The 27,814-nt window shown below is 63.9% G+C and overlaps 2 protein-coding genes across 6 annotated transcripts; both read right to left on the bottom strand.

The window, feature by feature from the left end:
• Positions 1 to 25: 25 nt before the first annotated feature.
• ABCA2 (ATP binding cassette subfamily A member 2) lies at positions 26 to 20,101 on the bottom strand. 2 transcript variants are annotated; one of them, XM_025475907.3, is made up of 48 exons: positions 19,949 to 20,101; positions 16,041 to 16,134; positions 14,931 to 15,042; positions 14,688 to 14,851; positions 14,256 to 14,383; positions 13,962 to 14,072; positions 13,427 to 13,645; positions 12,721 to 13,088; positions 12,465 to 12,624; positions 11,598 to 11,726; positions 11,330 to 11,497; positions 11,156 to 11,252; positions 10,673 to 10,846; positions 10,495 to 10,597; positions 10,302 to 10,416; positions 9,929 to 10,119; positions 9,579 to 9,729; positions 9,302 to 9,506; positions 9,023 to 9,187; positions 8,747 to 8,927; positions 8,435 to 8,647; positions 8,156 to 8,352; positions 7,875 to 8,057; positions 7,471 to 7,655; positions 7,260 to 7,380; positions 6,709 to 6,948; positions 6,420 to 6,626; positions 6,048 to 6,150; positions 5,628 to 5,947; positions 5,323 to 5,536; positions 5,123 to 5,228; positions 4,911 to 5,022; positions 4,767 to 4,827; positions 4,513 to 4,687; positions 4,220 to 4,335; positions 3,992 to 4,139; positions 3,744 to 3,867; positions 3,487 to 3,619; positions 3,249 to 3,366; positions 2,683 to 2,861; positions 2,467 to 2,608; positions 2,267 to 2,401; positions 2,069 to 2,172; positions 1,895 to 1,987; positions 1,684 to 1,786; positions 1,477 to 1,614; positions 1,196 to 1,402; positions 26 to 808 (listed from the first exon to the last, which is right to left on the bottom strand). In XM_025475907.3, exons 1-48 carry the CDS (start codon positions 20,012 to 20,014, stop codon positions 773 to 775), a joined length of 7,314 nt encoding a protein of 2,437 aa, XP_025331692.3. In that variant the 5' UTR covers positions 20,015 to 20,101; the 3' UTR covers positions 26 to 772. The 2 variants fall into 2 exon arrangements, with proteins under 2 accessions (XP_025331692.3, XP_048970244.1); XM_049114287.1 differs by having other exon boundaries at positions 12,721 to 12,938.
• A 1,625-nt stretch (positions 20,102 to 21,726) lies between these two features.
• On the bottom strand, positions 21,727 to 26,070 carry FUT7 (fucosyltransferase 7). Of its 4 annotated transcripts, none has more exons than XM_025475909.3 (3): positions 25,662 to 26,070; positions 23,419 to 23,556; positions 21,727 to 23,333 (listed from the first exon to the last, which is right to left on the bottom strand). In XM_025475909.3, the coding sequence occupies exons 2-3, from the start codon at positions 23,429 to 23,431 to the stop codon at positions 22,318 to 22,320; spliced, it is 1,029 nt and encodes a 342-aa protein (XP_025331694.1). In that variant the 5' UTR covers positions 23,432 to 23,556; positions 25,662 to 26,070; the 3' UTR covers positions 21,727 to 22,317. The 4 variants fall into 4 exon arrangements, with proteins under 4 accessions (XP_025331694.1, XP_048970241.1, XP_048970242.1 ...); XM_049114284.1 differs by lacking the exon at positions 25,662 to 26,070 and adding an exon at positions 24,206 to 25,625; XM_049114285.1 differs by lacking the exon at positions 25,662 to 26,070 and adding an exon at positions 23,969 to 24,172.
• Between the last annotated feature and the right edge of the window lie 1,744 nt (positions 26,071 to 27,814).

The raw sequence follows: 27,814 nt of genomic DNA, 5'->3' as shown, positions 1-27,814 counted from the left end.
CACTCCACACAGGCAAGCTTCCACGGGCTTTTGTGTTCATTTATTTAAAACAAACATCTGTGCGCTATGTACAGGTCTGGCTCCCGGGGGAGCGGGTATGGGGGGGGCCAAGCTGGGTGGGACAGCAAGGGAGCTGGGCGGGGGGGGGGATCTGGCCCCTTGTGTGGCCGGTGGGGCCAGCTTCTCCATTCCTGCCACCCAGCCCACCACCTTGAGACTGCCCCTCCCTGGTCCACGTCCATGGCTTCCCTCAGGTGGGGGCCTCCCTGCGTGAGAGCAAGATGAGGAAGCCTTTTCCCAAAGCAAAATAAATAACGTCCTGGGGACAAGACCTGCCCCAGCCTCCCTCAGCCCCAGACCGGCCATCGGTACCGGATGTCAGAGAAGAGCCCATTGAGGAGGTCAAGCCTGGCCAGCAGAGGGTCTAAGGGTGCCCAATGGCCTGTGTCACCCCAGGGGCCCTAGGGGTGGAGTGCAGAGCTGGACAGGGGCAGAGGCGAGGGGCTGGTCAGACCCCCAGGCTTTAAGGCAGAGCAGGGTGAGGGTGTGCGCAGCCCAGGGCCAGGCCAACCTTTGGCACAATCAGGGGAGGGCAGTGCGGTGGTCTCAGGCACAGCTGAGGCCAGGTGAAGGGCTGGAGGGAGTGTGAAGCCCTTGGTCCTGGACCTCCCACTCCAGGGCCTCGTGGGTGGGCACTGGGGGCACAGGGTGGGGCTTTGGCCACTGCCTGACTTCTGTCCCCACTGCATGTCCTTGAGCCAGCGCCTGATGGTCAGCAGAGCGTGTCCGTGTTGAAGGAGAGCTGGGCCTGGTGGGCAGATGGCAGGCCAGCCGGGCTTGAGAAGGTGTCTCCCGGGTCTAGGATGGGTACCCCGCCTCTGCCCCCCTTGAGTTCTCCCTCCTTGATGAGGCCTCTGGTGGCCTCTGCCTGCCAAGTCTGGTGGCTGCAGTGTTTCCGGCTCCCCCCACCTCCACCCCGCCCGTGTCTGAAATCCCACAGTTTCTAGCATGCCGTGGGGTCTGTGTCTGTCTGTGCCCAGGGCCCCTGTGTCTACCCTAGTGCTAGTATCAGAGGGACCCCTCTGTCTCCTTGAGCTTAGGACAGCAAGAATGTGCAGAGCCGCTCCCCCCCCCCACCTCCCCTCATGCAGAACCTGAGCCCTCTGGCCAGTCGGGCCCTGCAGACCCGGCTCACCCGCTCCTCCTCGAAGCTAATGAGACCCTCGTCTTCTGTGTCCAGGTCCTCAGGCTCATCGGCCACAAGTGCCCTTAACTCTGTGGGGGCAGGCCGGGGCCGGAAGAGGCTGAGCAGGCGGCCCAGGGGGGACCGCAGGGCTGAGGGCGGCTCTGTCTCCTGCTGCTCCAGGTTGTCGCTCTGCTTCTTGGCAAAGTTCACAAACACCTGGTGGGCAGCAGCAGGTGAGTGAGCAGGGGCCTGCCTAGGCTGTCTCCCCGCCCCTGACCTGGGGCACTCACGTTGTCCAGGGTGGTCTGGCTGACCGAGTAGTCTTCGATGCCCAGCACGCCTACCACCTGCTCCATCTTGCTGAACACCTGAGCCAGCGAGATATGCTCCGACTGGAGCTGGTACTGCACCTTCGTGTGGTGACGCTCCTGGGGGGGCACAGAGGTCAGAGGCCGCTCAGCGGACCCCCCAAGCCCTGTCACTGGGGCCCCACCCACCTTGAGCACGGCCTCTGGAAAGTTCCGGTTGAAGAACCGCACCACATCCTTCACATTCTGGCTACTCTTGGTCCTCACCGTGATCATGTAGCCGTCTCCAAACCTGCAGAATAGGCCTGTGGCCCCATGTCCCCAGGCACCAGGGCAGTCCGTCCCCCACCTGCCATGGGCCCCCACGGCCTGCCACCCCACACTGGCCCCCTCGGCTTACCGGTTCTTCAGGTGCTGGATGCTGCCCAGACAACGCAGGCGCCCGTTCACCATGATGGCCAGCCGAGTGCACAGCGCCTCACACTCCTCCATGCTGCAGACAGAGACACAGGCTGGCATGGGGTGGGGGGCACTGTGTGCAGAGCAGTGGTGGGGAGGGAGGGCAGGGACACACCTGTGTGACGTCAGCACCACGGAGCGCCCCGTCTTGATGAGGTCGAGAATGAGATTCCAGAGGAAGCGCCGGGCCTTGGGGTCCATGCCTGTGGTGGGCTCGTCCTGGGGGGGGTGTCAGGCTCAGTCACTGCAGCCCACTGCCCCTCCCCCCTCCCCCAAGAGGTGCAGCACCCACTGCCCCCCTACACTGGCTCACCAGGAAGATGAAGGCCGGGTAGCCGATGAGGGCAATGGCTGTGGACAGCTTCCTCTTGTTGCCTCCACTGTAGGTGCCCGCAGGCTTGTCCGCGTACTTGCTCAGCTCCAGCTTCTCCAGTGCCCAGTTGACCACCTGGGGGGGAAGGGACATCAAGGCCCACCCCTCCTCTGCCCTGCCCCTGCCGGGGCGCTGCCTACCCGGGCCTCGTCCTTCCAGGGGATGCCGCGGAGCCGCGTGTACAGCTGCAGGTGCTCCCGGGCTGTGAGCTCGTCGAACAGGGCATCGAACTGCGGGCAGTACCCCAGACTCTGCTGCACCTGGAGCAGCTCCTTGAGCACACTGGGGACACCATGACATCAGCACCCGCAGCCACAGCAGCCCCACCCGCCCGGGCGCCCGCCGCCCGCCTGCACCTGTGCCCGTTGACGAAGGCCTCGCCCCCAGTTGTGCTCTCGTCACCCGTCAGCATCTTGAAGGTGCTGGTCTTGCCCGCGCCGTTCACGCCCAGGAGGCCAAAGCACTCGCCGGGTCGCACGCCCAGGCACAGGCGGTCCACCGCCAGGATGCGGCCGATCTTCCGGGACTTGTACACCTGGTGGAGGGGGAGGGGAGGGGAGAGGGGAGGAGGGGAAGGAAGGGGGTGGCCCGCCAGGATAAGCAGGGCGGCAAGTCAGGCTGGCCGGCCCTCCAGCCACACCCCTACCTGGCCCCGCCCCCTGAAGAAACGCCCCCACTGGCCCCACCCCCAGAAACACGCCTCACTACCCCGCCCACACCGGAAAACACGCTCCCGCTGGCCCCACCCCCAGAAGCTTCCCACTGCCCTGCCCCCACTGGGAAACCCGCCCCCCACCTAGACCCCAATCCATCTAGAAGCACCCCCCCCAGGTTCCTCCCCACAGGAAACACACCCCCGCTGGCCCTGCCCCCTCCTGGGCTCGCCCCAACCTGGCCCCTCTCTCACAAGCCCAGGGCCCACCTTGGTCAGGTTCTCGATCTTGACCATGTCGTTGTCAGCATCCCCCCGCAGCACTCGCTGCCGCTCACTGGCCACATCCACATCATCCTCCACAGGCTTGGTAGAAACTGGCATCCGCCTGGGGACAAGGTGGGCAGGGCCATCACCCAGCCTCCCCAACACGCTCTGGCCATAGCAGGATGGCGGGCAGTGCCCAGCTTGACCACTGGCCCCACATCTCCCGGCACTCCCCACTCACTGTGGCTGCCGCAGGAAGTTGTACTGGCACATGATGGTGAGGAAGAAGCCCACGAAGCCTTCGACCGTCATGGCCACTAGCCCCCTGGTGACAATGTCCCACTCGAACGGGGACTTCATCTTGTCAAACTGGCCTGTGGGGCAGCCGGCTCAGGGCCTGTGCCTGGCGCCTCGGGAGCCCCCATCTGTCCCTGATGCCAGAATCCTCCATTTCCCAGCCAGGTGTGACCCACTCCGGGACCCCCAACCCCCGCTCACCAATCTTGGCGTAGTACTCATTGATGTACTCGTTGTAAGCCATCTCCATGAGCCCGTGGCCCAGGTTGTAGTTGGGGAAGATGAGGAAGCAGCTTTTCAGGTAACTATTGACGACCTTCAAGTCCTGGAGGGTTGCAGGTAGTCACTGGCACAGCCTGGCCCTGCTGCCCCACTGCCCACCATGCCCCACTGCCCACCATGGCCCACTGCCCTGCTGCTCGCCATGCCCCGTTGCCCCGTGGCCCCACCTTGTCATGCTCAAAGAGCTGCAGCAGGAAGGTGGCCACTGTGGCTGTGATGCCGATGAAGAGGTTGATGACAATGAGAAACACATACGCAGAGCTGGGGACCTCAAACCAGAAGGAGGCCGGGTACATGATGGGGGTGATAGACCACCTGCAGGTAGGCGGGTAGGGGCAGTCAGCAGGTGGCCTGCCCCCAGCCCAAGCCCCCACCCGCTGCCTGCTCCCCCTTACCCATAGAGCAGGAAGAGAGAGAGCACGGCAGGGAAGTTGGTGGGTGAAGTGTAGGCCGGCAGGTCAAACACAAACAGGATGATGACACAGCAGGTGGCTGGGACCAGATAGTTAAGCTACCAGAGCAGGGGTGGCAGGTGAGGGGCCCAGGAGCAGGGGTGAGGGGCCCCAGGGCAGGAGTGAGGGCTCGGGGTGGGGCAGGGCTGGGGGGCCTGGCAGGGGACAGGCAATGGGATGGCAGGGGTCCAGGGGTAAAAGGAACCCCCCCCTCAGCCATGCAAGGAAGAGCACACCATGTCCCACACGTAGTTGGCGAGCCAGTAGATGACAGGGTTACAGCCGCTGACAAACTGCAGGTGCTTGGCCTTGGTGGACTTCTCAGCTACCAGGAAGACCACGAAGCTGGCTGGCACGAAGGACATGGCCACGATGATGAAGATGGCAATGACCACGTCTGTGCCCTGCAGCCTGGGGGCAGGGCAGACATCAGCCCTTGCCTGGCACCCACCCCACAGCAACACCCTGGCCCCCCGGTCCCCATACACACAGGTAATCCAGGGAGAGACTGGCACTCGTCTTGTTCATGGGGTGGTTGGTGACAGTGATGCCTACAGCACAGGGGAAGGCAGCCTCAGGGACCTGCTGCCGCCCCCGTGCCTGGCCCCACCCCACCCACCCCACTAAGGCGCACCATAGGCTGCCGGGTTGCCCTTGCTCTTGGGCAGGTTGGCGCGCAGGATGGCATTGTTGAGACTGTTGAGGTAGGTGGGCATGCTGTGGTAACCCTTGTTGTTGTAGAAAACCTGGAGAGACGCGGAGTCTGTGAGAGCCCTGTGGGTTCCTGTCCCCACCTGCACCCCTGGGCCAGAGCTGGAAGCCGCGAGGCCTGGGGCCACGGCTTACCTGGGCTGCCCTGCGTACCGCGATCTTCCGCACCATGACTGGGGCCCGGGCACCAAATGACACTGGGATGGACTTCTGGATATTGCCAAAGGTGATGGCCCCATACCTGGGCAGGTAGGTCAAGGGGCAGTGATTCCAAGCACACAGGGGACAGACTGCCCCCTCACCCACAGCTAGCATGCAACCCCCACCCAGCTCACCGGTGCAGCCGGAAGCGGTCAGAGGTGAAGAGCAAGTACTCAGAGACGTTGTGGCCCGTGATGTCAGTCAGGATGTCACCGGTGACCACCCGCATTTGGGGTGGGCGCCCGCCCACACCCCCTGGGCAGGAGAAGCCAGTGCCCTGCGCAGAGCAGGTGCAGCGAATGGGCTCCCGCACCAGGTGCGGCAAGGAGGGTGCCGACGTCCAGTTGTCTGCAGGCACAGCAGGTACCGCCAGCTCAGGCCCAGGCCATGCCCTGCCCGCCACCCCCCCCACAACCCCGGAAGCCTGGGGGAACCCTACCTGGCCCAGAGGTGGGGGGCAGAGAAGTATTCCAGGCCTGCAGTGGGTCATCCTCTGGAGACACTGGGGAGTCAGACGGAGCAGGCGAGGGCGGGGGTGGCACGAAGTTGGACAAAGGCAGCCCCTGTGTGAAGGACTCCAGGCACATGCTGTCAAAGAACCTGGCAGCCAACAGGCGGGACTCGCCACTGCTCAAGTTCAGCATGGGCCCCAGTGAGCCATTGGCTGGAGACTTGAGCACACAGGTGGCGCCCACACCCGATGGCAGCCGGAATGTGCTTACGAGCTGCTGGGGGCTGGCATCAGGCGACAGTCGCAACCTGGGGGTGGCCGCAGTGTGTCAGTGGGGAGATGCCCACCAGTCTCTGCTCTCCCTGCCCAGCCCCCCGTCCCCAAGGCTGCCCCTGTCAGCGGCCTCACCGGTACTCCTGGCGCTCCTCATTGGCATAGGGGATGAAGTTGCCACGGGGCTGGGTATAGTTGTGGTATTGTGAAGGTGACAGGACCAGTGGGGGCAGGTCACCTGGTGGGGCGCACGGAGGCCTGACCTGGTGCCGCTTACCTAGCAGCAACCTCAGGCCTAGGTCCTACCCCCCCATTCCTAAGACTCAGGGTCCAAGCCTGAGGTGTGGGTCCCCAGGGTGCTGGGGTTGCACACCATCCCCGAAGAGTGCCTGCCAGTCTCAGATGGAGTGCCCAGGCCCAGAGCGGGTGTGGTGGGGGAGGCACCACAGTCCCACTGGCATGGCCACCAGCCTCCTGATGTCCCTCTGCCTGGCCCAGTGGCCGTACCAATCTCAGGGACGGAGAGGGCCACGGTCATGGCCACGCAGACGAAGAAGGCAGGGAGCAGGATCTGGGAGGAGAGCGCCTTTGAGTTGCGGCGGGCGCAGTGGAAGCGTTTCACCAAGAGCCCGTGGAACTGGCGCATCTTCAACCACCAGCCCTCCAGTTTGCGGCTGCCCTGGCCAACCCTCGTGAGGGCCTCCGCCTCAGCTTCTGCACAGGGAGTGGGGGCTGAGCAGGCAGCCTGGGGCCACCCCACGGGGACCCCACCCAGCCCCGCCTGGCCGCCCCCCACCTTGCAGGCTGACGTTGTCGGGGTCCTGCAGGTTGTCAAAGAGGGGCCGGTAGTCGCCATAGACATCTGCGTAGGTGGCTCCCTCGTCACCGCGTGCAGAGCCCACGGAGGATGTGGACTGCAGCGACACCTGTGACTGTGCCAGCTCTGTGCACCGGGCCAGGCCGCCAGCAGGCGCCTCCCCCGGTGATGCCGGGCCCTCCGCCCCTGGTAGGGCATCCTTCCTGGACTCCTTCACATCTGTGGAGGGCCCGGGGAGGGGAGAAGTGGGACTGAGGCCTGCCTGGGATCCTGAGTCCCCATGCCCACCTACCCACCCACCCAAGGCCCTCAGCCTCCACCTCTGGGGAGCCCCAAGTCCCATGGCCACCTCCCTGCCCAGCCCCAGAGTTGTCCTCGGGGAGTCGGGACACCCTGTCCCACCCAGAAGTCCTTGGTCCCCAGAGAAGGGGGTAGAGTGAGCAGCCCCGGCCCCAGTCCAGGTCCTGGCTGGGAGGGGTGCCATGGAGAGGGGTGCTGTGGGACTCATGAGCAGCTCTGGGACCTCTCACCCGCCTCACTGTTCTCCAGAGACTGGTCCTCCTCCGACACCTTGAGAAAAACCTCCTCCAGCGTGGTGTCCATCAGCCCGAAGCTGCTCAAGTGCAGTGTGTCCAGACTCTGCTCCAGATGCTGTGAAAGAGCTGTGCGTGACCCCACCACAGTGCGGGCCCCCAGCAGGAACACACCCCACCCAAGCCCACTCCACCCTACACCCCTCACCTGGAAGAGACGCTCAAAAGCCCCCTTCTTGGCAGCCTCGCTCGGCAAAATGTAGGAGAGCTCTGTGCTCGTATCAGACACCAGCAGGCAGGAGGCCACGTGCTTGCGGATGAACTGGGAGACCTGGGGCTCTGAGCAGCTGCTCAGCTGGGTACGACCTGGGGGGCTTGCTGGCAGCCCTGGCTCTAGGAAGGGAGGGGAGCACAGAAGAGCTGCACTCGGGCTGGTGGAGGGGGATCCCAGCCAGGTCATGAGGGGGCCTGAAAAGAGGGAACCCCAGGCCCCACCAGGCATGCCAGGCTTACTGGGGCAGCAGCAGGCCCCCCCATCAAACTCACTGGCCTTGGAAAAGGGGTCCTGGGGTAGGAGGGCCTCAGGCTGGCCCAGGCAGCCTCTACACAGACCTTGGGGGTCCCCAGGCTCAGCAGGCCGCTTGACCAGAGTGAGACGGTAGCCATCCCCATAGGCGCCCTTGAGGAAGAGCGGGGAACCACAGCACTTGAGCTTCCCATGGGAGATGATGGCAATACGATCCCCGAGCAGGTCAGCCTCGTCCATGTGGTGGGTGGACAGCAAGATGGTGCGACCTGGGGGAGGCCAGGATTGGGGTCAGGGCACAGGGCTGGGACGGGGCAGGGCAGGCAGGGGCCACCCATCCCCTCCCGGTGCCCCACGGCCCGCTCACCCGGCTTATACTTCAGGATGAGGTCCCAGATGGCTCGGCGTGCATAAGGGTCCACACCAGCAGTGGGCTCATCCAGGATGATGGCACGGGAGCCGCCCACGAAGGCGATGGCCACAGAGAGCTTGCGCTTCATGCCACCTGACAGCGTCTGCACCAGTGAGTGCCGCTTGTTGGAGAGCTCTAGGTCTTCAATCATCCTGAGGGCGGGACGGGGCATGTGGGCCCCCCGACAGTGGGAGCACCCAACCCCAGCCCCGCCGCACCCCCGCCCCCACCCACTTGTCCATCTCTTTGCGGATCTCCTCCTGGGCCATGCTCTTGAGCCGTGAGTAGAACCAGAGGTGCTCCTCCACCGTGAGCCGGTCAAAGAGCACGTTGTGCTGTGGACACATGCCCAGATTCTTGCGGATCTCGTCCATCTCCGTGCGGATGTCGTGTCCGTAGATGGTGGCCGACCCCGAGGTTGGCGGGAACAAGCCAGTGAGGATGGACCTGAGTGGGTGGGCTGGCAAGGTCACAACCCCTACCTCCTAGAAGGAGCCCACCCTGCCGCCCACGTGGTGACAGAGCAGACTCTGGCCTGACACTCACATGGTAGTGGTCTTGCCAGCCCCATTGTGTCCCAGGAATGACACCACCTGGTTCTCATATAGGTTCAGGCTCAGCCTGTTTAAAGCCAACTTCTTGTCGTTCTTGTAGACCTTGGTGAGCTTGTCCACGCAGACTACCAGTGGCAGGTGAGTGGGTTCCTCCTCCATTCCCCGCATCTCCTCTGCACCAGGGCAGCAGGTCAGCTAAGGCTGCCCTGGGGCCCCCAACCCCAAAACCTAGTGATCACCCCAGCCACTGCCCTGGCACCCGCCTCACCCAAGCGCCGGCTCTCCATAGCACAGGCCTGGTCTTCCTCCATGACGCTGAGACGGGGGGCACGAGCCCATGGCCAGCTCCACTCCCAGGCCTCCGTACGCCCACTGCCCAGCCAGTAGGACTTCTGCAGTGGGAAGTACCAGGGCCGGGGTAGCCCATACATGCCTAAGGGTTGGAGAGCAGAAGGGAGGCTGACCCAGGGCCTGGGGTTGCTGTCCATGCCAATCCATGTGCCTTCCACTAGGGAGCCATATCCCCCCGCCAAGAGTTAGCTGGTACCTGGGTGCACAGCCTCTATGTACCACGTGAGCACGCCATAGACGGCTGCATCTATCATCAGCATAGTGACCGCCAGGAGCAGGTTGAAGTCATCACCTTCCACAGGTGACTGGCTGAACGTGTGCCACTGGATGCCCACACCTGCCACCTCGTACAGGGCAAAGTACTTGGAGCCCAGGCCGAAGGCTGTTGTGGACATCAGGGACTGAGGGGACAATGGTGTCAGTGGGGAAGGGGGCTGGATCCCACCCTCACCCCAGCCACCCCTGACCCTCACCGCAATGCACTTCTCAAAGGCAGTGATCTTGTCGTGGGCCACCTCCTCACGGATCGCCACATACATGTAGGGCACGTAGCTCAGGAAGTAGATGATGCCGCCGCAGGCGGAGGCCAGCTTGGCCTTGGAGTACAGCACAGACACCAGGAAGCTAGGGTAGGTGCGGCCACTGGCCGTCAGCCATACCTGACCCTTGGTACAGAGCCCAAAGCCCTCCTGGCGTGTCCCTGCTGGGGTCCAGAGCAGCTCCAGGATGGGTGCTTCTGTGTTTTTGGGGTCAATGCAAGGGCTACTCGGCCAGGACCCAAGCAAGGCCCCCTCCCAGCCTGCCGCCAGCCACACATGCTCACCAAAACATGATGGTGGCCACGGCATAGACGGCCAGGAAGAGCCAGATGATGAGCACGTGGCTGTGCATGAGCACCTGGCCATACTTGAGGATGGCCGTGAGTGCTGTCACAGAGATGGAGAGCTGCACAAAGCCAGTGATGAACCAGGCCACCCAGTGCACTGCGTTGTTCAGGCCCATCGTCTTCATCACCTGTGGGCAGGTGGGCATCGGGCTGGGGCAGGAGGCCTTGTGCTTGGGGCAGGGCACCAGGAAAGGGTGACCTGCCTCTGCCCTGCCGGCCAGGCCCAGGGAGGGAGAGGTGTCCACAGGCTGCCCCCCACCCTCATTCCTCCCCCGCCACCTCTGTGCCCCCCCCACCCCTGTCCCCCCACCTCCTTCAGCCGGTGTTCCTTCTCTGCTACAATGTGCTGGATAGTCATGGCCACGGAGTAGACCCAGGAAATCACCATGCAGAGCGGCATCATGTGCTCGATGACAAACAGGAAGCTGAGGTCCAGGCAGGGGCGTGAGGGGAGGGGCTTGGCCTGAGCCCCAGCCCCCAGGCCCCGGGAAACACACACTCACTCGTCTCGCGTGTAGCAGGGGTAGGGAAACATCTGCACGTAGTTCCCAGGCTCCACCACATCGTGGCCCACGAAGGTGTTGATGATGGCTCGCTCCATCATGTCTACAGGCAGGAGGGGTCAGCCGCGGGGTTGGGGGTGGCCAGGCCTATCCCCGCAGCCCCAGGGGCGGCCCTCACCCTGGATCCAGACGAAGCCATACAAGAAGTAGAAGCGGCCGCCGGTGTTGGGCCCTGGGCGCCAGTAGGCCCGGCGGATCTCATTGGTTTTCTCCGTGAAGCTGGAGTTCTGGCGGATCTTGTAGTGCACGTGGGGTGGCAGGGAGCCATCCTTGCGGGTCTGGAAGATCACACCTGGGGACAGGATGAGGGTGGGTGGAGGGGCCGCCTGGGGACAGGATGAGGGGCAGGTGGGGGGCAGAGTGGGGGGCTGGCTGTGGGGGAGGGCCACGAGGGAGGGAGGGGTGTGAGGGAGGGGGCGCGACCAGGGACTGGGCAGTGCTGGGGCTTGAGGGGCGGGGCTGCAGGGGAGGAAAAGCCAGGGTGGGGTGAGGGTGCTAAAGGTGAGGGCGCACAGGAGCAGATAAAGGGGTCCTGGAGGGCAGCAGTAGAGAGACGGGAGGCTGGGGGGTCAGCAGAGCAGGGCTCGGGGGACCAGCTCACTGGCAAACACGGTGACATTGTCCTGGTAGGCCTGGTTGAGGGTATAGTTGACGATGCTCTCCTCGTCGGGAAAACCCTTGAAGATGTCCACACTCACCTGGGGGGAGAGGTGTTGTCGGGAGCTGGCCCTGAGCACCAGCCCCTTCACGCCAGCCCGGGGGCCTGTGTACCCACCTTGGACATGAACTGGATCCAGCCACAGGCCGCGTTGTCAATCGTGTCCAGCTGCTGCAGGAGTGCCGAGCCGTTGGGCAGAGAGAAGTTGTCCTGGCGCAGGGCGGGCGGCAGTTCCTCTAGGGATAGGTTCAGGGCTTCGGGGTGCAGCCGCAGCTCTGCCACATACTGGGGGTGGAGGGCCAGCTCAGAGGGCAGCCCAGGATGCAGCACTCCCCCGCCCCCCTCCTACTACCCCCCACCCCCCATCCCACCCCCACCCCCGCACCTGCTGTAGCCAGCGCAGGTGCTGCTGCAGCTTGCCCTGCTCCAGGAAGCTGCGGATCTCTGCAGAGATGTTGAGCCACACTTGCGCATAGTGGGTCACGTTGCCTACAAAGGCAAAGGTCTCGTTGGCCTGCAGAGGGTGAGGGCATGGGTCACAGGGCTCACAGAAAAAACCCCGCCAGCAAGGGGGTGGTCCAGTCCTTTGTCCCCCACCCGCCACCGCCCATGGCCCAGACAGTCCTCGCCAACAACCAACCTTGCTCAGGCACACTTCCACCTGGACACTCAAAACCCTCCCCTCCCTACCTTCCTGCCACTACCCCATACAACTGGCTCTGCCCAGGCTCCCTAATGTCACCCGCTGTGCCTTCACTGCCCCCACACATCCTCCACAGATGGAGGATGGATCCTCCACAGAGCCCCCTCCACAGACTCTCCTTCCTGGGCCATTTCCAGCCCTGGCTTCTACTTCCCCTGACAGGACTTCTCCCTGGAATGGCCACAGACATTCTGCCCTCAGCGGGACGCTCCCATGCCACCCAGCTGCCCCACCCAGATCTCGCCCATCGGGGGCTGCTCTGGAGGGTCTCTGTCCAAACCAGCAGGGCCAGCCTTGCACCTCCCCAGCCAGGCCAGGACCCTGAACCTTGCCAGGGGCCCCTGCATCTCCAACGCCCCCATCAATCCTCCCACCCCCCCAAACCAAGTCAGGGCTCCCGTGCCTGGGCTACAGCCTCCTCCGTGCCAGTTCTACTGACCCTCCTCTGCATGGGGGTCTCTGGCCTGCACAGCCCCTCTACCCAGATCCGTCAGCTTCTGCCCCAGGAAGCACATGCAGCTCGAACCCCAACCAGCGAGACTTGCGAACCTTGAGGATGACGCGGTCGGCCTCGGAGCCCGCTGGTGCGTACAGGATCTTGGGATTGCTGGTCATGAGGTGCACAAGAAGGCCCAAGTTCCGCTGCTCCTTGCTTGTGAAGCCCAGGGAGCTCATGTTGCCCTGCCGCAGTGCCTCGGGCTCGATGGTGCTAGGGTGGGGCCGGGGCATTAGGGGTGCCAGGTTGGGGGTGGGGGTCAGGTCCTGCTCCTATCTGTCCCTGTCCCCTTTCCCCGTGCCCACCTACCGGTTGTTGCCACACAGGATGGGCTGCAGGCCAGCCCAGAGCTGCACAAAGGCGGAGCACTGTCCCTGCAGTGCATCGGAGGGGGCTGGAGCCGCGGCGGATGGGGCACCCTCCTCCACTGTGGAGTTGGAGCTCGTGCCCACCGCAGCCGCAGTGCCATTGGCTGTCCTTCCAGGGCTGCTGGCCGGGGGCCCTGGAGCACGGCGAGCGCAGGCGCCCTGGGGCAGCAGCAGGGCCAGAGCTGAGAGGATGTCCACATCCTGCAGAACTTTCTGGGCATCCAGCAGATCCTCCAGCAGTGCCTGCAGCCGCTGTGGTGATGCTGGCTGCTGCTGGGGAACTGAGCCGTTGGGGGTGTCCAGGCCCAGCTGAGGGGAAATGGGCCATGTGGGGAAATGCAGACCCAGGAGAGGGAGCAGGGCCCAGGGACGGATCTGAAGGTGGGTATTTGAGGTCAAGGGTAGAGGAGGCAGGATGCAGGCTGGGATGAGAGAGGCTGAGGAAGAGTCTGCATCCTGGGGGCAGGGGCACACTGACTGGGGCTGGGAAATAGTCTAGGAGGAGGATGTGGGGCATGGCTCTACTGGGAGTATGTGGGACATCCACCACAAGCATACCCCACTCACAGCCCTGGGCCCAAGGAACCCCAGCATCTCCTCCAGCCCAGGCGGTGGACCCGTGGGCCAGTGGGCAGGCAGGCGCTCACCTGCTGGGCAATCTTGGCCACATCCAGCTGGTTCTGGAGCTCAGCAGCCAGCCCAGAGAAGCGCTGGGCACGGGCTGTGGCCCGCCCACTGCAGACAGCATCCCGGTAGCCCTGCAGTGCTGTCTGCTGACCCTGGGACACCGTGAGGATGCGGCCTAGCTCCCTAGAGCCCCGTGTACATGTGAGTTGCTCCAGGAGGGCAGGGGCCAACAGCAGCTCCTGGGGGAGGGGTGCAGGGGAACAGCTGAGAGATCACCTCAACCAAGAGGAGACCAAGGCCTTAGCCCACAGAGGCCACAGGTCTCCCCCGAACTGTGCCAGGTCCAAGACAACCTAGGGGCTGTGATGGGGCGGGGAGCACATCACTGTCCTGCCTTCCCCTTCCCCATGCTGCCAGCCACAGACTCCCAGGGACCCCCCTCACCCCCAGGAAAAGTTCAGAATTCTCACAGGGACCTCTTTCTTCACCCACCGAGGCAGAAACACCCACCAGAGGCAGGCGGCATGCTCCCATCCCACTAACAGATTCTCTCACCTCCATCCGGAATAGGGGATTGCTACCCAGGCGGCGCCAGGGATCCTGACCCCTGGGGAGGCCCGACCCCACTTCTAGGGCAGGTGAAGGGCCAAAGAGCAGGTGATAGACCTGGGGCATAAAGGGGGCATGGCTCAGGCCAGGAGGTTCCAGAGCTTGGCCCCAGTGTCGCCTCAGAGCCCCACATCCCTCATCATTGCTCTCCATTCCCACAAGCAGGGGACCGACTGCCCAGGGCTAGGAGCTGCCCCGAGAGGGGACACGTGCCCACTGCTGGCGCTCGTCCCACCTCACCTCGGGCAAATCCACCTGGGCAGCCAGGAGAGCCTGGGCCGTGTTGTTAGGTAGTGACAGGTTCTGCATCAGGAAGCGACAGAGCTCCCGTGGATCCCTGGCCACCGAGCCCAGAGAGAAGGAGGACGCTGGACAGGCAGAAGGATGCACTAAGGGCCAGTCAGGCCCGGGTCAAGGCAGCCCGAACAGGCACAGAGCCAAGCTGCCCGCACCAGGCACAGGCTCAGGCACAGGTGCAGGCAGCTCTGCTAGGTCGGCCTGAGCATGGAGCACGTTCGCCCCAGGAACTCGGAGCAACGGTTCAGACTGAGGCCCAGACACAGGTCCGCGGGCAGGAGTGACCAAGCTGGGGTTTGAACCCAGGTGACACCAGACCTTGGGTCTCAAGCCCCTCCTCCCCACAGAGGCCCTGCCCAGACTGCCCGGGCGCACCTGTAGGTCTGTCCAAGCGGCTCTCCCAGGTGTCAGGGCCCAAGCGGAGGGCCTCCAGGTGCTGGCGCAGGGCCTCGAGCTCCGAGCCCAGGCTGGGTCGTGCCGGGTCGAACAGGTTGCCCTCCTCCACCACGCGGTTGAGGCGCTCCAGCAGCTGAGTGACCCTGTACCACCACCAGAGGTCACCCATGGCCCCTGCGGCCCAGGGTGGGGGTGGGGGTGGCAGGGGGCAGGGGCACTCACGTGGAGTTGGCGTACTGCAGGAAGCCAAACTCGTCTCTCTGGCCATCAGGACACAGAGACTGCATGACGGGCAGGATGCCAGCAGAGGTGAGAGGTGCTGCTGTGTAGAAGGCTGCAGGGGGTGGTCAGGGCAGGTGAGAGGGCCCGAGGAGTGTGGACAGGAGGGGACAGGGAGAGGAGTCAAGAAAGGGGAGGGAGACGAAGTCCAAATAGAGAAAGTGAGAGAAAGTCAGGGAGGAAAAGCAGCTTCAGGCAGCAGATAAGGGCAGAGGGCCAGGCATTTGGGTGCAAATGACCCCAGCAGGTCAGAGGTCAGAGAGTGTCTCTCCATCTCTTCCACACAACTCCCAAGGTGTCCCTCATCCCTCAGCCAGCCCAGGCCAAGATGCCTGATGCTTTCCCCATGGATTCAAGTGTGGCACTGCCTACAGAGCCCAGGGGAGCATGAGGGGCCCCCAGTGGGCAGTGACCTCTGACCTCTCTGGCCAGGTGGTTAGCAAAGTGAATGCAGAAGTGCACAGGGGTCCGAGGGGCAAGCAGCCAGGTGACCTTGCCCCACAGGGCAGAGCCAGGCGACCCCACAGAGAGACAGATGCCCCCCAGAAGCTTGACGTGGGAGCCACCAGGGTCCAGGCACCCTTCAGGACCCACCACCCCTCATCCCTGTGCACCAGCTATTCCTGACAGTGGGCAGGGGGTTCTGGAGGATGTAGCCAGGCCAGGAGAGGCTGCGGCACTAGGGTTAATGCACTTGGGTTAATGTAAGCAGGGGCAGGGCGTGCTTAGGCCGCACCAGGAGGGCTGCTCACTTACAGACTGCATGCAGGCCCAGGAGGAGGACAAGAGACCATGCAGGGGAGGGGCAAAACAGAACAGAGGAGGACAGTGAGGGACGGCCACCATGGCCAGCCCTGTCTTCAAGCCCAGCTGGGTGGCGCGGCCAGGGACTACTCAGGGGAGCAGGCTCACGGGCCCCATGGGGGCAGCATGGCAGCTGGGACACACGTGCAGGCATGTGCACCCAGGGAATGCACGTGTGACACGGTGAGGGCCGCCTGTCCCCCACTGCCCACCCAGCTGTGCCCCAAGACCAGCCCTGAGGACACCCACCTTCCTTCACAGAGATGGTCGGTTTCTTCTGCCGAAGCCCCAGCAGAATGAAGAAGAGGACCAGAGGAATGAAGATCTCAAAGGCCAAGACCCACTGGAAAGGGCGGGCTGAGTAAGGCTGCCTGCCGCAGGCTGGACAGGACAGAGCCCGGTTCTCCCCTCCACAGACGTCCGGCCCTGTCCAGCCCCACATACCGCCCCCCAACAGAGTTTGCCTCCCCTTTCTTCAAGGGCCTTTCTGATGCGCGAGAGCATGATGCCGTCTGGCCCAAGCACATCAGTGCTCCCACCCCCCAGCCAAGGTCTGATTTGCCAGCTGGGACAAACCAGCCAGCTTGTGGTCTACTATGACCTGTGCATCTGCCCAGCTCAGCTTCTCCTTCCACACCTTCTCCTGGCTAGGATCTGGAGGTGGGCTGGGGGACTATCTACAGCTCCCATACTGCCCCAGGGTCAGCCCTCCTCATTGTGACGGCACCGTTACACCCTCCTAAAGAACCCAGGGAGACAAGGCCTGGATAAGGGGAGGCATGGCTCTAGCCCAGGGCCCTGAGCCTCTGGGAAAACCTGCTTAGAGGTCTGACGGCCCTGAGTCCCTGACACAGGGGTGCCCTGTCCTGCTCTGGGCCTGCTCCCTCACCCCGTGTGGCTCAGTTGGGCTTGGCAGCCCCCCCCCCCCACAGGACTCTGTTCAGTCTTCCCAGGACTGCTCCTGCCACCCCAGCGGGGCAGCAAGGTGAGCCCTGGTGGAACGTGCTCTGAGTAGCAAAGGAAGACCAGAAGCAACAGAGCCCCAGGCCTCTGGAAAACGGGAGGACTTGCTACAGTTTGTGATATGGCCACCTGTCCTAGTCCGGGGAAGGAAGGTGGATAGCCCCCCCGCCCCCACCCCCCGACCAGGTCTTCTCTGAGGACCAAGTTTCCTTCACCCTCACCCCCGACCCCAAAACAGACTCCAGAGTCCCCACCCCAGTGGCATTCCATCTGGCCCAGCACCCGAGCTCCCGGCCCCCTAGGGTGAAACAGCCGCTGTTGTTTACCGTGCTTTGACAATAGTGCTCTGTGGTCTGGAACACCCCACTGTGTGTCTGCACCCTACGCCTGCCCCAGTCTGTGCCAGCCTCCACCATCACCCCCCCCTGAGCCAGGATCCAGCCAGCCTAGGGCTAGCCAAGGAGGCACCATGGACACCCACAGGGCTGGGGACAAGCACCTATGCCACACACATGTACCTAGAGCAAGAGTGGCTGCATGCAAGTGGCGGTGCAGGTGGCCAGGGTCATAGCCATGGTACCAGCCCCACCCACACCCGCCCTGCCACTGGGCAGGCACCTCCACCGTGTAACTGCAGCAACAGGCCAGGGCTACCTCCTCATTGCTATAGCAACGGCGGCGCAGGAGCTGCTGGGAGGAGGGAAGCCTGCTTGGCGGGCGGGCGGGCGGGCGGGCAGGCAGGCGGCCAGAGGGGCATCTGGTTACAGGCAGGCAGCACAGGTTCGGCCCTACCTGGGAGCCCCACCTGGACACCCCATGGCGGCCTGCAGGGTGGTCAAACCCTGGTTCCTCAGGGGTAGCCCAGCGCCCCCATGGTGTCCCAGGGCCTGAGGGCCCACTCCAAGCCTGAGCCACCTCCTGCTATGTCAAGGGGAGAAAAGAGGAGAACTGAACACGAAAGAGCCTCTCAACCCAGCGATGAGGCCACAGCAGCCCCAGGGCCGACCTCTGCCCAGCTCAGAGGGGACAGGCGACACTCAGAGATGAAGAAAGACAGATACAGAGGTCTTTGGTTCCTACTCTCCAAACCAAGCTTTCAGGAGGCGCACTCTGACCCCCAGAGAAGTGCACAGCCTGCAGGGCAAAATGTCTCTTGGCTAAGCCCACAGGTCTAACTCTGAAGCCCAAGACCCTGCTGGGAAAGTGGGGGGGCCAGCAGGAGTGTGCCAGGCATCTGGCCAGCCCTAGCCCCAGCCCCAGGGACAAGCCCAGCAAGGCCTTAGCCCCCGTGAAGGAAGAATTTTGGATTTGCTGGGGTCTTGGGCCAAGGACCTCCATACAGCCTACCCAGTTCCTGGTACTGCTGCTGCATACATGGGCCCAAGGAGATTCTAGGGAAGACCAACCTAGCAGGTGGGGGCTGCTCCCGGGTGTCTGGCAGTAGACAGCTCCCACCTGTTTGCCAGGTGCCCCACAGGCCACTGCTCCTTCTCTGAGCCTTGAGATCCCCAGGGGATTTAGGGGCCATCATCCCAGCCTCTGCTCCCAGCCCCTGGGGGCTCTTACTGCCAAGAACCCTGGGACTAATACTAATGGTGCCCACATTCCAATCCCCTTTCCTCCTCTGAGCTCTGCCCTGGTGTCCCCGGTAACCTGAAATCAGAACCAGGGGGAGCTGCACCAGAGGCCACAGGCCTGATCCATGGGACCCAGTGCCAGCCAGACCCAGGCACGTGGGCAGGGAGTGTACTCAACCCTGGTTCCCCACCAGGCTCAGGTGCCTGGGGGACTCCTGCCAGGCCACAGTAATGACGTCCACCCTGCCCTGTTTGCAGTCCTGGGCTTCTCATTATGCACTTCAAAGCCCTTCTCAAGGAGAGACCCTGGCAAGAGCTCATCAGCCCAAGGGGACTCAGAGCCAGGTGGCAAAGGAGCCTCTCAGGCCCCAGGTGGGCCAGAGGATGCTTTGTCCTCAGGCCCCAGATCTGGACCCCAGCCTGCTTGGGGCCTCGTTGTGGAAAATTCCCAGGGCCCATTCAGAAACCCCAGCTGTCCAGGCCTCTCGATGGTCTATGTGCTGCTGTCAGGACATCAGAACAACAGGAGATGCCCCTGCCCTTCCCAGAGCAAGCGTGGCAAGGGCCAGCGTGATGACATCCATACCGACCCAGGCTGGCTTCTGTCCCTGACAGCTGCTGTGGCCCGCACCCTCAGGCCCCCGGCTGCCCCAGGCACAGGGCAGAGAGCTGGGGTGCTTGGTACTCACAGCTCCAAACAGCAGGACCTGACTCCCAGAGGAGGCTGGGGTTGGGGAGGTCAGCCTCAGGAAGGACTGCCCCAAAGGACAAAAGGGTACAGGGATGCAGCCTAACCCATGCTGGCCCAGCAAGGACATTCTCCTTGGTGAGAGAGCAGGAGCAAGGGCCAGCGGACTTGCGGGAAGGGGGAGGAGGAGGAGGAGAAGGAGGAGGAGGAGGAGGAGAAGGAGGAGGAGGAGGAGAAGGAGGAGGAGGAGGAGGAGGAGAAGGAGAAGGAGGAGGAGGAGGAGGAGAAGGAGAAAGAGGAGGAGGAGGAGGAGGAGGAGGAGAAGGATGAGGAGGAGGAGGAGAAGGATGAGGAGGAGGAGGAGAAGGATGATGAGGAGGAGGAGGAGAAGGATGAGGAGGAGGAGGAGGAGAAGGATAAGGATGAGGAGGAGGAGGAGGAGGAGGAGGAAGAGGAGTGTCTGCCCAAGGGCAGAAGGGTGGTGCAGGGAGGAAGAGGCAGGGTCCCTGCAGGGACTCCAGGGGGGCTGAGCACAGAAACCAAGGACTTTCATAGTTAGGAAGAGTCCACCATATCAGCCCTCTGTTCGTCTCCGGAACCAGGGCCTCCCGCGACCCCAGGGTCCTGGGGCCGCTCGGCCCCCCTACTCGTGCTGCTGGCCCCAAAGCGGGCGCGGCGCGGGGCACCCATCCCGTGACTCAGCCGAGCACCGCGAATGTCAGCTGGCGCGGGCCGCGGCCGGCGGGCCGAGCGCGTCCCCGGAGACCAGAGGCTGCAGCAGGCAAGGGCGGGCGGGGTCCCGCGCCCGCCCGGGGTCTGCGCGCGCCCGGCCCGGCCACACGTGCGCGCGGAAAGCGCGCCGCTGGCCCCAGTGCGCGCGACCTCGGGGTGGGGTGGGGGGCAGGCCGGGAGGCGCGCGGGTCGCTCACCGGGCTCCGGCGCTTCAGCGTCACGTTCTTCCAGAGCAGCAGCTGCAGCTGGTGCAGGAAGCCCATGGCGGGGCCGCTCTCCCGCCGCCTTCGCGCCGCGGCCCGCTCCTCTGCGCGCCCCACCGGCCCCGCCGCCCGCCGCGCCGCTCGGCATCGCCCGCGCGGGGCGGGGTCTCGAGCGTCCGGGACCGGCTCGGCGCTGGCTCCGCCCCGGCGGCCGCGGTGACAGCCACTCGCCCCGCCCCCGCTTAAAGGCGCCGCGCCGCATCCGGAGACCCCGCCGCGTTGCCAGGCGATTCCTGCAGCTCCACCCCTCCATCGCTCCCGGCGTCGAAGTGACTTGCGCACAGCTTCCCTCTAAACCCCGGACTTACGCCCTCTAGGGCGCTCGGGGGCCCCGGGCCGGCGTGCAGCAGCCCCTCTCCCCCGTGGAATCCTCACGCAGAGGCGCCCGGAGGGGAAGCCGAGGGGGTGCAGCACCTCCACCCGCCCACGCAGCAGTGGACGTCAGAGCCAGGGCTCCGGGGCCCCAGGGTTACTGCCTGGCTGGAAAAGTGTAGCCGCCCACACGTGGGGACCCGGGGATCCCACCTGTGCAGGGCGGGCAATGTCTGTCCTCAAGTCTTCAAGAATCAGAATCCTGGCCCCCCGCGTCTTAAGGGAGGGGATGGGCGCTTGTGAGGGGGCTGCAGGGGACTGTCCCACCGTTGTGAGACTTTCCTGGGTGCGTCCTGAGTGAGCCACTTGGTGACCGAGTGGCAGGACAGGCCTGGTGGGGCTCAAGCCCAGGACAGCTGATCCCTGCAGGTGGAGTGGACAGAGTGCTTGAGGAAACAGGGTGCCCCCTGGGGTGGGAGCTCACTCTTCTCCCCAGATCCCACCAGCTCTGGCCCCTGCAGATGGGAGTCTGTGGGCAGTGAATTCTGGAGGACCAGGCTGCAGCTTCCCAGGGTGGCCAGCAGAGGACAGCAGACGGCAGGGGACCCTTGTGGGTGGCTCTGATGGCTTTGCCCCAATCTCAGTCTCCCCACGTGCCCACGGGATGTCCGGTGTCTGGGGTGCACATAGACTGGTCCCTATGCTGGATGGCAGGTTTTGGGGGATTGCAGCTGCCTGCCCCTTCCCAGCTCCTCCTTCCCAGTGTTGCAGGGCAGAGGGTCAGCATGTGCAGCTAGGTCACGGCAGGAAATCACTGGCAAGCCTTTCCCACAAGCCACTGTCAAGGGAGGGGGCAGCTTCCTGCCTTCTGGTGCAGCCCACCCCCACCGGGGTAGGGACAAATCCTGACCTCTGCCCCAGGGGCTCAGTCCATTGGGGCCCCCGCCTGTAGCACCAGCTTCTCCTCTCCTCCCCCAACAGGCAGCCTGCCTCCCCTGGCGGGGGGGGGGGGGGGGGGGGGGGGCTCCCCTGGCTGCCCATGTGGGCAGAGAGAACCCTACATCACAAATCAGATCCTGTCACACCCCAGACACCCCTGCAGCCTGAAAATGAAATCCCAGGGCCTCCAGCAAGCTGCACCTTTGAGACCCCAGCCAGGTTTCAGGCCTTGGTACCCCCTACTCTGTACCCACCTTGGCCTTTTGGGCGTCAGGGAAGGCCCTCGACTGTCATGCCATTGACTTAGCAGGGGTTGAAGGGAGCTAGGAGCACGGGCCAAGCGGTATGGGAGAGGGTCTCTGGAGCACGCGGCCCAGAGGCCTTGAGGAGAACAGGGCAGTCTGTGTTATAGGAGGGTGAGGTGGCAGGGGGAGGGCAGATAGGCCAACACTCTGCACACATTATTTTGTCCTCTCGTTCTTTATTGATCGCTGCCCCTTCCAGAGTGGACTGCAGGGTGCAAGAAGGCCAGCATCCTGGCTTGCTTGTCACGGTGTCCCCAGGGCCTTGCACAGGTCGGCACACAGGGGCTCCGGCACTGTGCCTGCCCGTCCCCAGCCAAGGGACCTCAGTGACAGAGCAAGTCCCCCCCAGAGGGCATGCCCCCAGCCCCAGGGCCTGGCCTCTGCCCTTTCCCAGCCCAAGTCTGGGAAGAGTTGTTCCACCCGGGGTTTTATCAAGGTGGGGAGGGGGATCCTGAGAGGTCCTGGGGAGCCTGTGTCTTTGATCAACTAGCAACAAGCATCCCCACTAACTCCCACCCTCACCTTCCCCTCCAAATGCCTGCCCAGCAGCCTCCTTCTCCCGGCAGCCTGCCCAGACCAGCCCACTCCTCCCTTACCCTTGCTTTCCGGCCTCCAACCCCAGCCTCTGTATTAACCTGATGGTTGCCTGTGGGGGCCGGATGCCTGGTGGTTTGATTTCAACACCCAGCCTTCCACCCACACCACCAGCGCCCGCCACCCTCCTCTGCCTCCCCCTCTGGCCAGAGCTCAGGCTTGGAACCAGCCCTGGAGGTCCTGGTAGACCTGGCCTCGGGGGAGGTGGGGGTAGTGGGTGCAGATGGCGCAGAAGCGTTCCCGCCAGTCCCCAAACAGCCGCACACGGAGCCGGTCTCGCCAGGCGAAATAGCGCCGATAGTGGCTCTCGTTCATGTTAGCCAGGAAGGAGGCCAGTTCTTGGGCTGTGCTGAAGTCGTCCACATGAACAAAGGCGTCAGCTGGTGCAAAGGCCTCGTACGTGGCCCTCGGGGGCCCCAGCACGACAGGGACCGTGCCGGCTGCCAGCGCGTTGCGCCAGAACTTCTCAGTGATGTAGTCTTGGTGCTGTGAGTTCTCGAAAGATAGGTAGAAGAGGTACTGGGCCACGGTGGGCAGCAGGCAGTTAGCGCACAAGGGCTGCCTGTTGGCGCGGCCGAACACATCCACCTGCAGGTGAGGCGCCAGCTGCCGGTACACCTGGACACGCCGCTGCCGCTCCTGGAAGTTGCTCACCACCCAGGCTGCCACCCTCTTCTTGGCCGGCAGTGGCGGCGCAGGCCCCTGGTGAGGCTCCAGCTGGCCATAGGGCACGAAGATATCCGAGTCACGCCGGTAGCTTAGCACCCAATTAAAGATCCCACCGAGGCGACCAAGGCCGTGGGTGTGGCTGGGCGACTCCATGGAGACCCACACCCAGGGCTGTCCACGTGGGCGCTTGGCCAGAGGCAGACGAGCCTGCTGGGTCTGCAGCTCTCGGTGGTGGAAAACCACAGCATCTGCGCTGGCCAGCAAGCTGTGGTTGGTGCTCAGATGGCAGTGGGCCACCCCAAAGCTGATGCAGGTGTTGCTGGGAAGCTCTGGGGGCCGGTCGCTGAAGGGCCAGTGCCAGATGAGGATGATGAGCGTGTGCGGGGGCGCAGGGCCTCCGGTGGGGGGTGACCCAAGCAGCCAAAGGAGCCATATGGCAGAAAGCAGGGCGGCTCCGGCCAGGACCCCCACAGCCCGGAGCCTCCGGGAGAGGCTGTACCCTACATGGGACACAGGAGATGCTGTCTTCCCAGGCTTGCCCCAGGGCCCCATCCTCCCACACCTCCCTGGGGACCAGACACTCACCGGCACTGTTCATCTGCAGCACCCAGAATCAGTCACCCGGGGATCTCCAATCACAGCAGCCACTAGGCAGAGGTGCCCTGCAATCACAGCTGCACCCTCATGCGCAGCCCAGCCTAGAGGCCCTGTCCTTTCATCTGCCTAAGATGAGAGAAACCAGGGTATCTTCCTGCTGCTGCCCCGCCCCTGCCCCCGCCCTGGAGGTGAACTTTGGCATCCACCACCATCCTCACTCCACCTCCCACCCCAGGCCTCCAGTTGCTGGGGCACCATCTGGAGCCCAATATCATGCCCCCTCCCCCCGCTGGCCTCTGAAGGGGCCTGGGGATGACCTGCTGGGCAGGGGCAGAATGAGGTGAGGCCACCCTAGGTGGAGGTGGCCCCCTCCCCAGAAGGATACCCTGGATGTAAGGACCCAGTCCTTGCCCACCCCCCAGGGCACACTTCCCTGGCAGGCGGCACAGAGCCCCAGGCCAGAGCTGCCCTCCCGAGGTGGTGTCACCCACTTCCCCTGCTCAAGGCTTGCTCGGCCACGGCCCCCAGAAGCTCATACCGCAGCTGTGCTGAGCTCAGCCATCTGCCAAGAGGCTGAGGTTTCTCCCTTGGCTTCTAGTTGGGTAGCCCACCCCACCTGCCCTCTGGCAGCTCTAGGACACCTTGTCCTGGAGCCCAGATTCCCAGAGAAGGGGTCTCTGTGCCGGGGCCCACATGAGGCCACAACACGTGTCCCAGGCCTAGCCTGGGCCTGGCCGCAGGGGGGCTGCAGGGCCCTTTTGCTTTCTTTCCTCACCCAAGGTCACGTGTCCATAGAAGTCCAGGGTCCTGGCCAGCCTGGGAAGAGCTGGAATGGGGGCAGGGGCCTGCCCTGGGGGACTCCAGGCCCCACAGCCCAGGATGGGGGTGGGGACAGAGAGGGGGCTTTCCAGACTGGAAAGGGGAGGAGACGCTGTGTCCCTGACACTGGCAGGTAGGGGCTGGCGCCTGCTCCAGGAAGGACAAGGCACTCGTCCAGAGGCCCTGTCCTCCCCCACCCCCACCCTTTGAGCAGCCCTGGGGGCCAGGCCTGCAGGTCCAGTTCCTTCCCCTTCTGCTTCAGTTCCTCTGAGCTGGAGAGACCGAATGCCAGTCAGCATTATCAGACTTCCCCAAGCTCTGGCCTGGGGAAGAGCTTCAGCCGAGCTGCTGCCCTATCACTTCCCTTCACCCTGGCTGGACCCTTGCTTGGTCCCAGACGTGGCAGGACAGGGACCGACTCTCACACTCAGCATCTGAAGGCCTCAGGCCGGTGCCATTCTGGAAGGCTCTGAGATAGGTGTCGTGGAAGGAAGAGCATGTGGGAACTACTGGCTGGGTCTGCTGCCCCATGCCATCCTGGGGGCCTTCCACCACCCTGCTATCCCCATCCTGTTTCACTTCTGCGCATCTGGGGCTGCTGGCCTCCTCCAGCTCCTGCCCTCGGCAAGGACCAGACGGCTACTGGGGTGGAGCCAGGGAGATGGCAGCAGGCTGACAGTGGAGACAGAGGCAGGCGAGCACAGGAGAGGGGGCAGTTGGCATCTTTGGGGCTCCCCAGCCCCTGCAAAACCTCTGAGCTGTGGCGGGGCTTTGCGCAATACCCAAGGCAGGAAGGGAGGCTGTAGGATCTGGTGGGGACCATCTGGTATGGACGGAGCCACAAGGCCTGACTCCCCGCTAGCGGGCACCAGGTCCTGACCAGAGCCAGCAGCTGTGGTTGGCCCACGTCCCTTTGGCAACCCCGACGTTTAGGGAGATGGCCATGGGGCCCCACCCTTGCATCTCTTCCTTGGCAGGGGGACCGCAGAGGAGCCACGCCCTGCCTTCCGGCCTTACTTTAGCCCACCTCTTCTCTCTGGGGCGGGCACCCAGAAGGTGGTAGAAGCATGTGGAAAGGAGCTGATCCTGCTTCTGGCTGCCAGCACCCCTGCCCTTCCTGTTTGCATGGCCAGGGTGGCCGTGGCCCTTGCCACAGGCCTCACCCATACCCACAGACTGCTCCCTTCCTGGGTGGACTCAAGGAGCCTCCCCTTCCTCCGCCCTGGGTCCACCGCTCCTTCGTCACATATCTGCCACACGGGTTGGCAGCCCCGGGGCCCCTATCGTGGGAACCTGCAGGCTGGCAAATGGGGCCCTGAGATTTGGCCCAGAAACAGGTCAGAATGAAAGGCTCTCTGAGGAAAGCAAAGAAGGTGAGACAGCATGAGTCAAATGGAAAGTGGGGGCCTCACCGTTCCATCTCACACTAGGCCCCGTGAGTCACTGGGACACTGGTGGGCACCCAACTCCAGCTCCACCGCCCATGAGTAGCTTGGAATCAGGAACACACTGTTACTCTCTCAGGGCAGCCGCAGGGCCAGCCTCCCCAGGCGGGGCAGGGGAACTGGTGAAGAAACAGCAAACCCAGGGGCCCTGGCACAGATAGAGGATGGGCCACTGGCCTGCTGACCGCCTCCTCTTGCAGAAACAGCATCCAGAGTGGTGGGGGAGGCAGACCAGGCCTTAGCCCCCCAGGGGGGTTTGTCTCAGGAGAGAAGGCCAGAGCCCAGCTGTCCACCCGCCCCAGGTGTTATCTTGAGGGAAGCAAAGGCCGGATGGATGCCCAGGTGCCTGTGTGCCCGGAAAGCCCCCTGGTGGCTGTGCCCCAGAGCCACCTGTTTCCTGCAGAGGAGGGAGCCAAGGCTGCGGAGGGGAGTGTGCTTTATTGTCGACGATGACAAGATGAGTTTTGGGGGGGGGGGCGGGGGTCAGGGAACGCCTTTGGAAGGTGGGTGCAGAGAGGGGCAGGGAGCTGGGGAGCTTCCAGGTTGGGGCTGTAGCAGGAGGGCTGCAGCAGGATGGGCAGCTCCCCTGCCTGGAGGACACGGGTGGAGGCCCGCCGTGCAGCACCTGCTCCCTTCCTTCCCTTCCTGCCTAGGCCCAGCCCAGTGGGCATATTCACGTCCTCATGCAAGAGAGGCTGGCGGGACCTCTGTGCCCTGAGCCTGACTTGGGCTCGGCTCTCTCTGTTCTACACACCTGCTCTGGTGGGCGGCACAGCTGGGGTGGGGGTGTTGTAGGGTACTAGGAATCGGGCACCAGCCCAGCCAGTTACCCAGGCTGACAGGAGACTGTGTCTGACCTGCTGGAGAAGAGCACCCTCTCCTGGGGCCTGCAGAGGGACAGGTTCATACCTTGTAGGGTCTTGGCTAAGGGACTACTCTACCCTACATTCTGTGCCAAGCGTGGCCTTCCCCCCATGGTCTCGCAGGTGTGGGGGCATCTCCAAATAGATGAGTGTCACCTCAGGGTCTATGTTGGGCTGCAGGAATGTTACCCTTTGTCACCTGTGCTCAGGATGCCAAACCAGGGAAGGTTTGCTAAGGGGCTGAAGCACAGGCGGGCCCTGAGAGCAGAGACCAGATCAGCCTTTTGTGTCAAGGAGGTGGCTCATGGGCAGGGGCTTAGATAGCAGCAGGAGCAGCAGCAGGGGGCTCTGAGGCTATAGGTGGTGGGGAGGAAGGTCATGGGCCCCTCACGCAGGACTGGGGTCTCCAGAGTCCCTGTGAAGACAGGGCTTCCCTGGATGCCAGGGCCCAGCCTTGGGGCCGCCAACTGTATGTGGGACCTGTGTGAGGAAGCAGGGACTGGCTCTGTCTAAGCTAGCCAGAGGCCAAGGAAGCCAAAGGAGCCCGGTGGGGGGTGGGCTGCCAAGCTGAGCCAGGAGCCAGGCTGAGGGAGCACCCACTACCCAGAAGAGCCCACCCCACCCTGCATCCTCTGGCCTGGACATTCCCATTCCTGTCTCCTTGCAGCTGCTCCAGAGGGAGACCCTCCTGCCTGAGGCCCTGGGGACTAGGCATGGAGGGTCCTGGAGGGCAGGCTGGGGGCCTTGGCGGCTACTCTCTGCCCAGATCACTCCACAGGAGGTGGGCAAGACCCCAGATGTCAGGGGAACCTCCTGGCCCTAGGCGTGTGGGCACCAGCCAGCCAGCCAGACACCTGAGCCGTCTTGAGTGAGGCTGAACAGCTCCACACCCCACGTCCTCCATAGATGCCTTCCGGATGGCACAGAGCAGGTGCCAGTGGATACACGATCCTTGGCACCCTGCCCTCACCTCCCACAGGTTCCTAGCTCCTCTGCCTTCTGCTGTCTCCCACACTGCTGCACAAAAGGGAAACTGAGGCTCCCAGCTGAGAGCCAGCCCAAGGCCACAGCCCAGGATTCAGGGTGGATGGTCCCTGGCCCTAAAGATGTCTTGCTTTAGGACAAGCCACTCGCTCCCAGCTAGGGCAAACCCATTTCCCCAGCGCAGCCCCCCATCTCTGCTTAGGAACCCACCTGTCCCAAATGGGCCTCGTTTTCCCCTCTCCGACCTACCCCCATCTACCCAGGGGCCAGAAG

This window comes from Canis lupus, chromosome 9 (assembly GCF_003254725.2).
Source record: "Canis lupus dingo isolate Sandy chromosome 9, ASM325472v2, whole genome shotgun sequence".
In the NCBI taxonomy this organism is placed as follows: domain Eukaryota; kingdom Metazoa; phylum Chordata; class Mammalia; order Carnivora; family Canidae; genus Canis; species Canis lupus.
The sequence above is the reverse complement of the archived record's forward strand: the minus strand, read 5'-3'. Positions and strand labels throughout refer to the sequence as shown.

Bases quoted from the DNA above. Each gene is read 5' to 3' on its own strand.
- ABCA2 (XM_025475907.3), bottom strand. From the start codon at position 20,014: ATGGGCTTCCTGCACCAGCTGCAGCTGCTGCTCTGGAAGAACGTGACG. The intron at 10,847-11,155 runs GTGAGCTGGTCC...TCCTGTCCCCAG, and splicing joins CAATGTCACCGTGTTTGCCA to GTGTGATCTTCCAGACCCGC. The intron at 2,862-3,248 runs GTGGGCCCTGGG...CCCCTCCACCAG, and splicing joins AGATCGAGAACCTGACCAAG to GTGTACAAGTCCCGGAAGAT.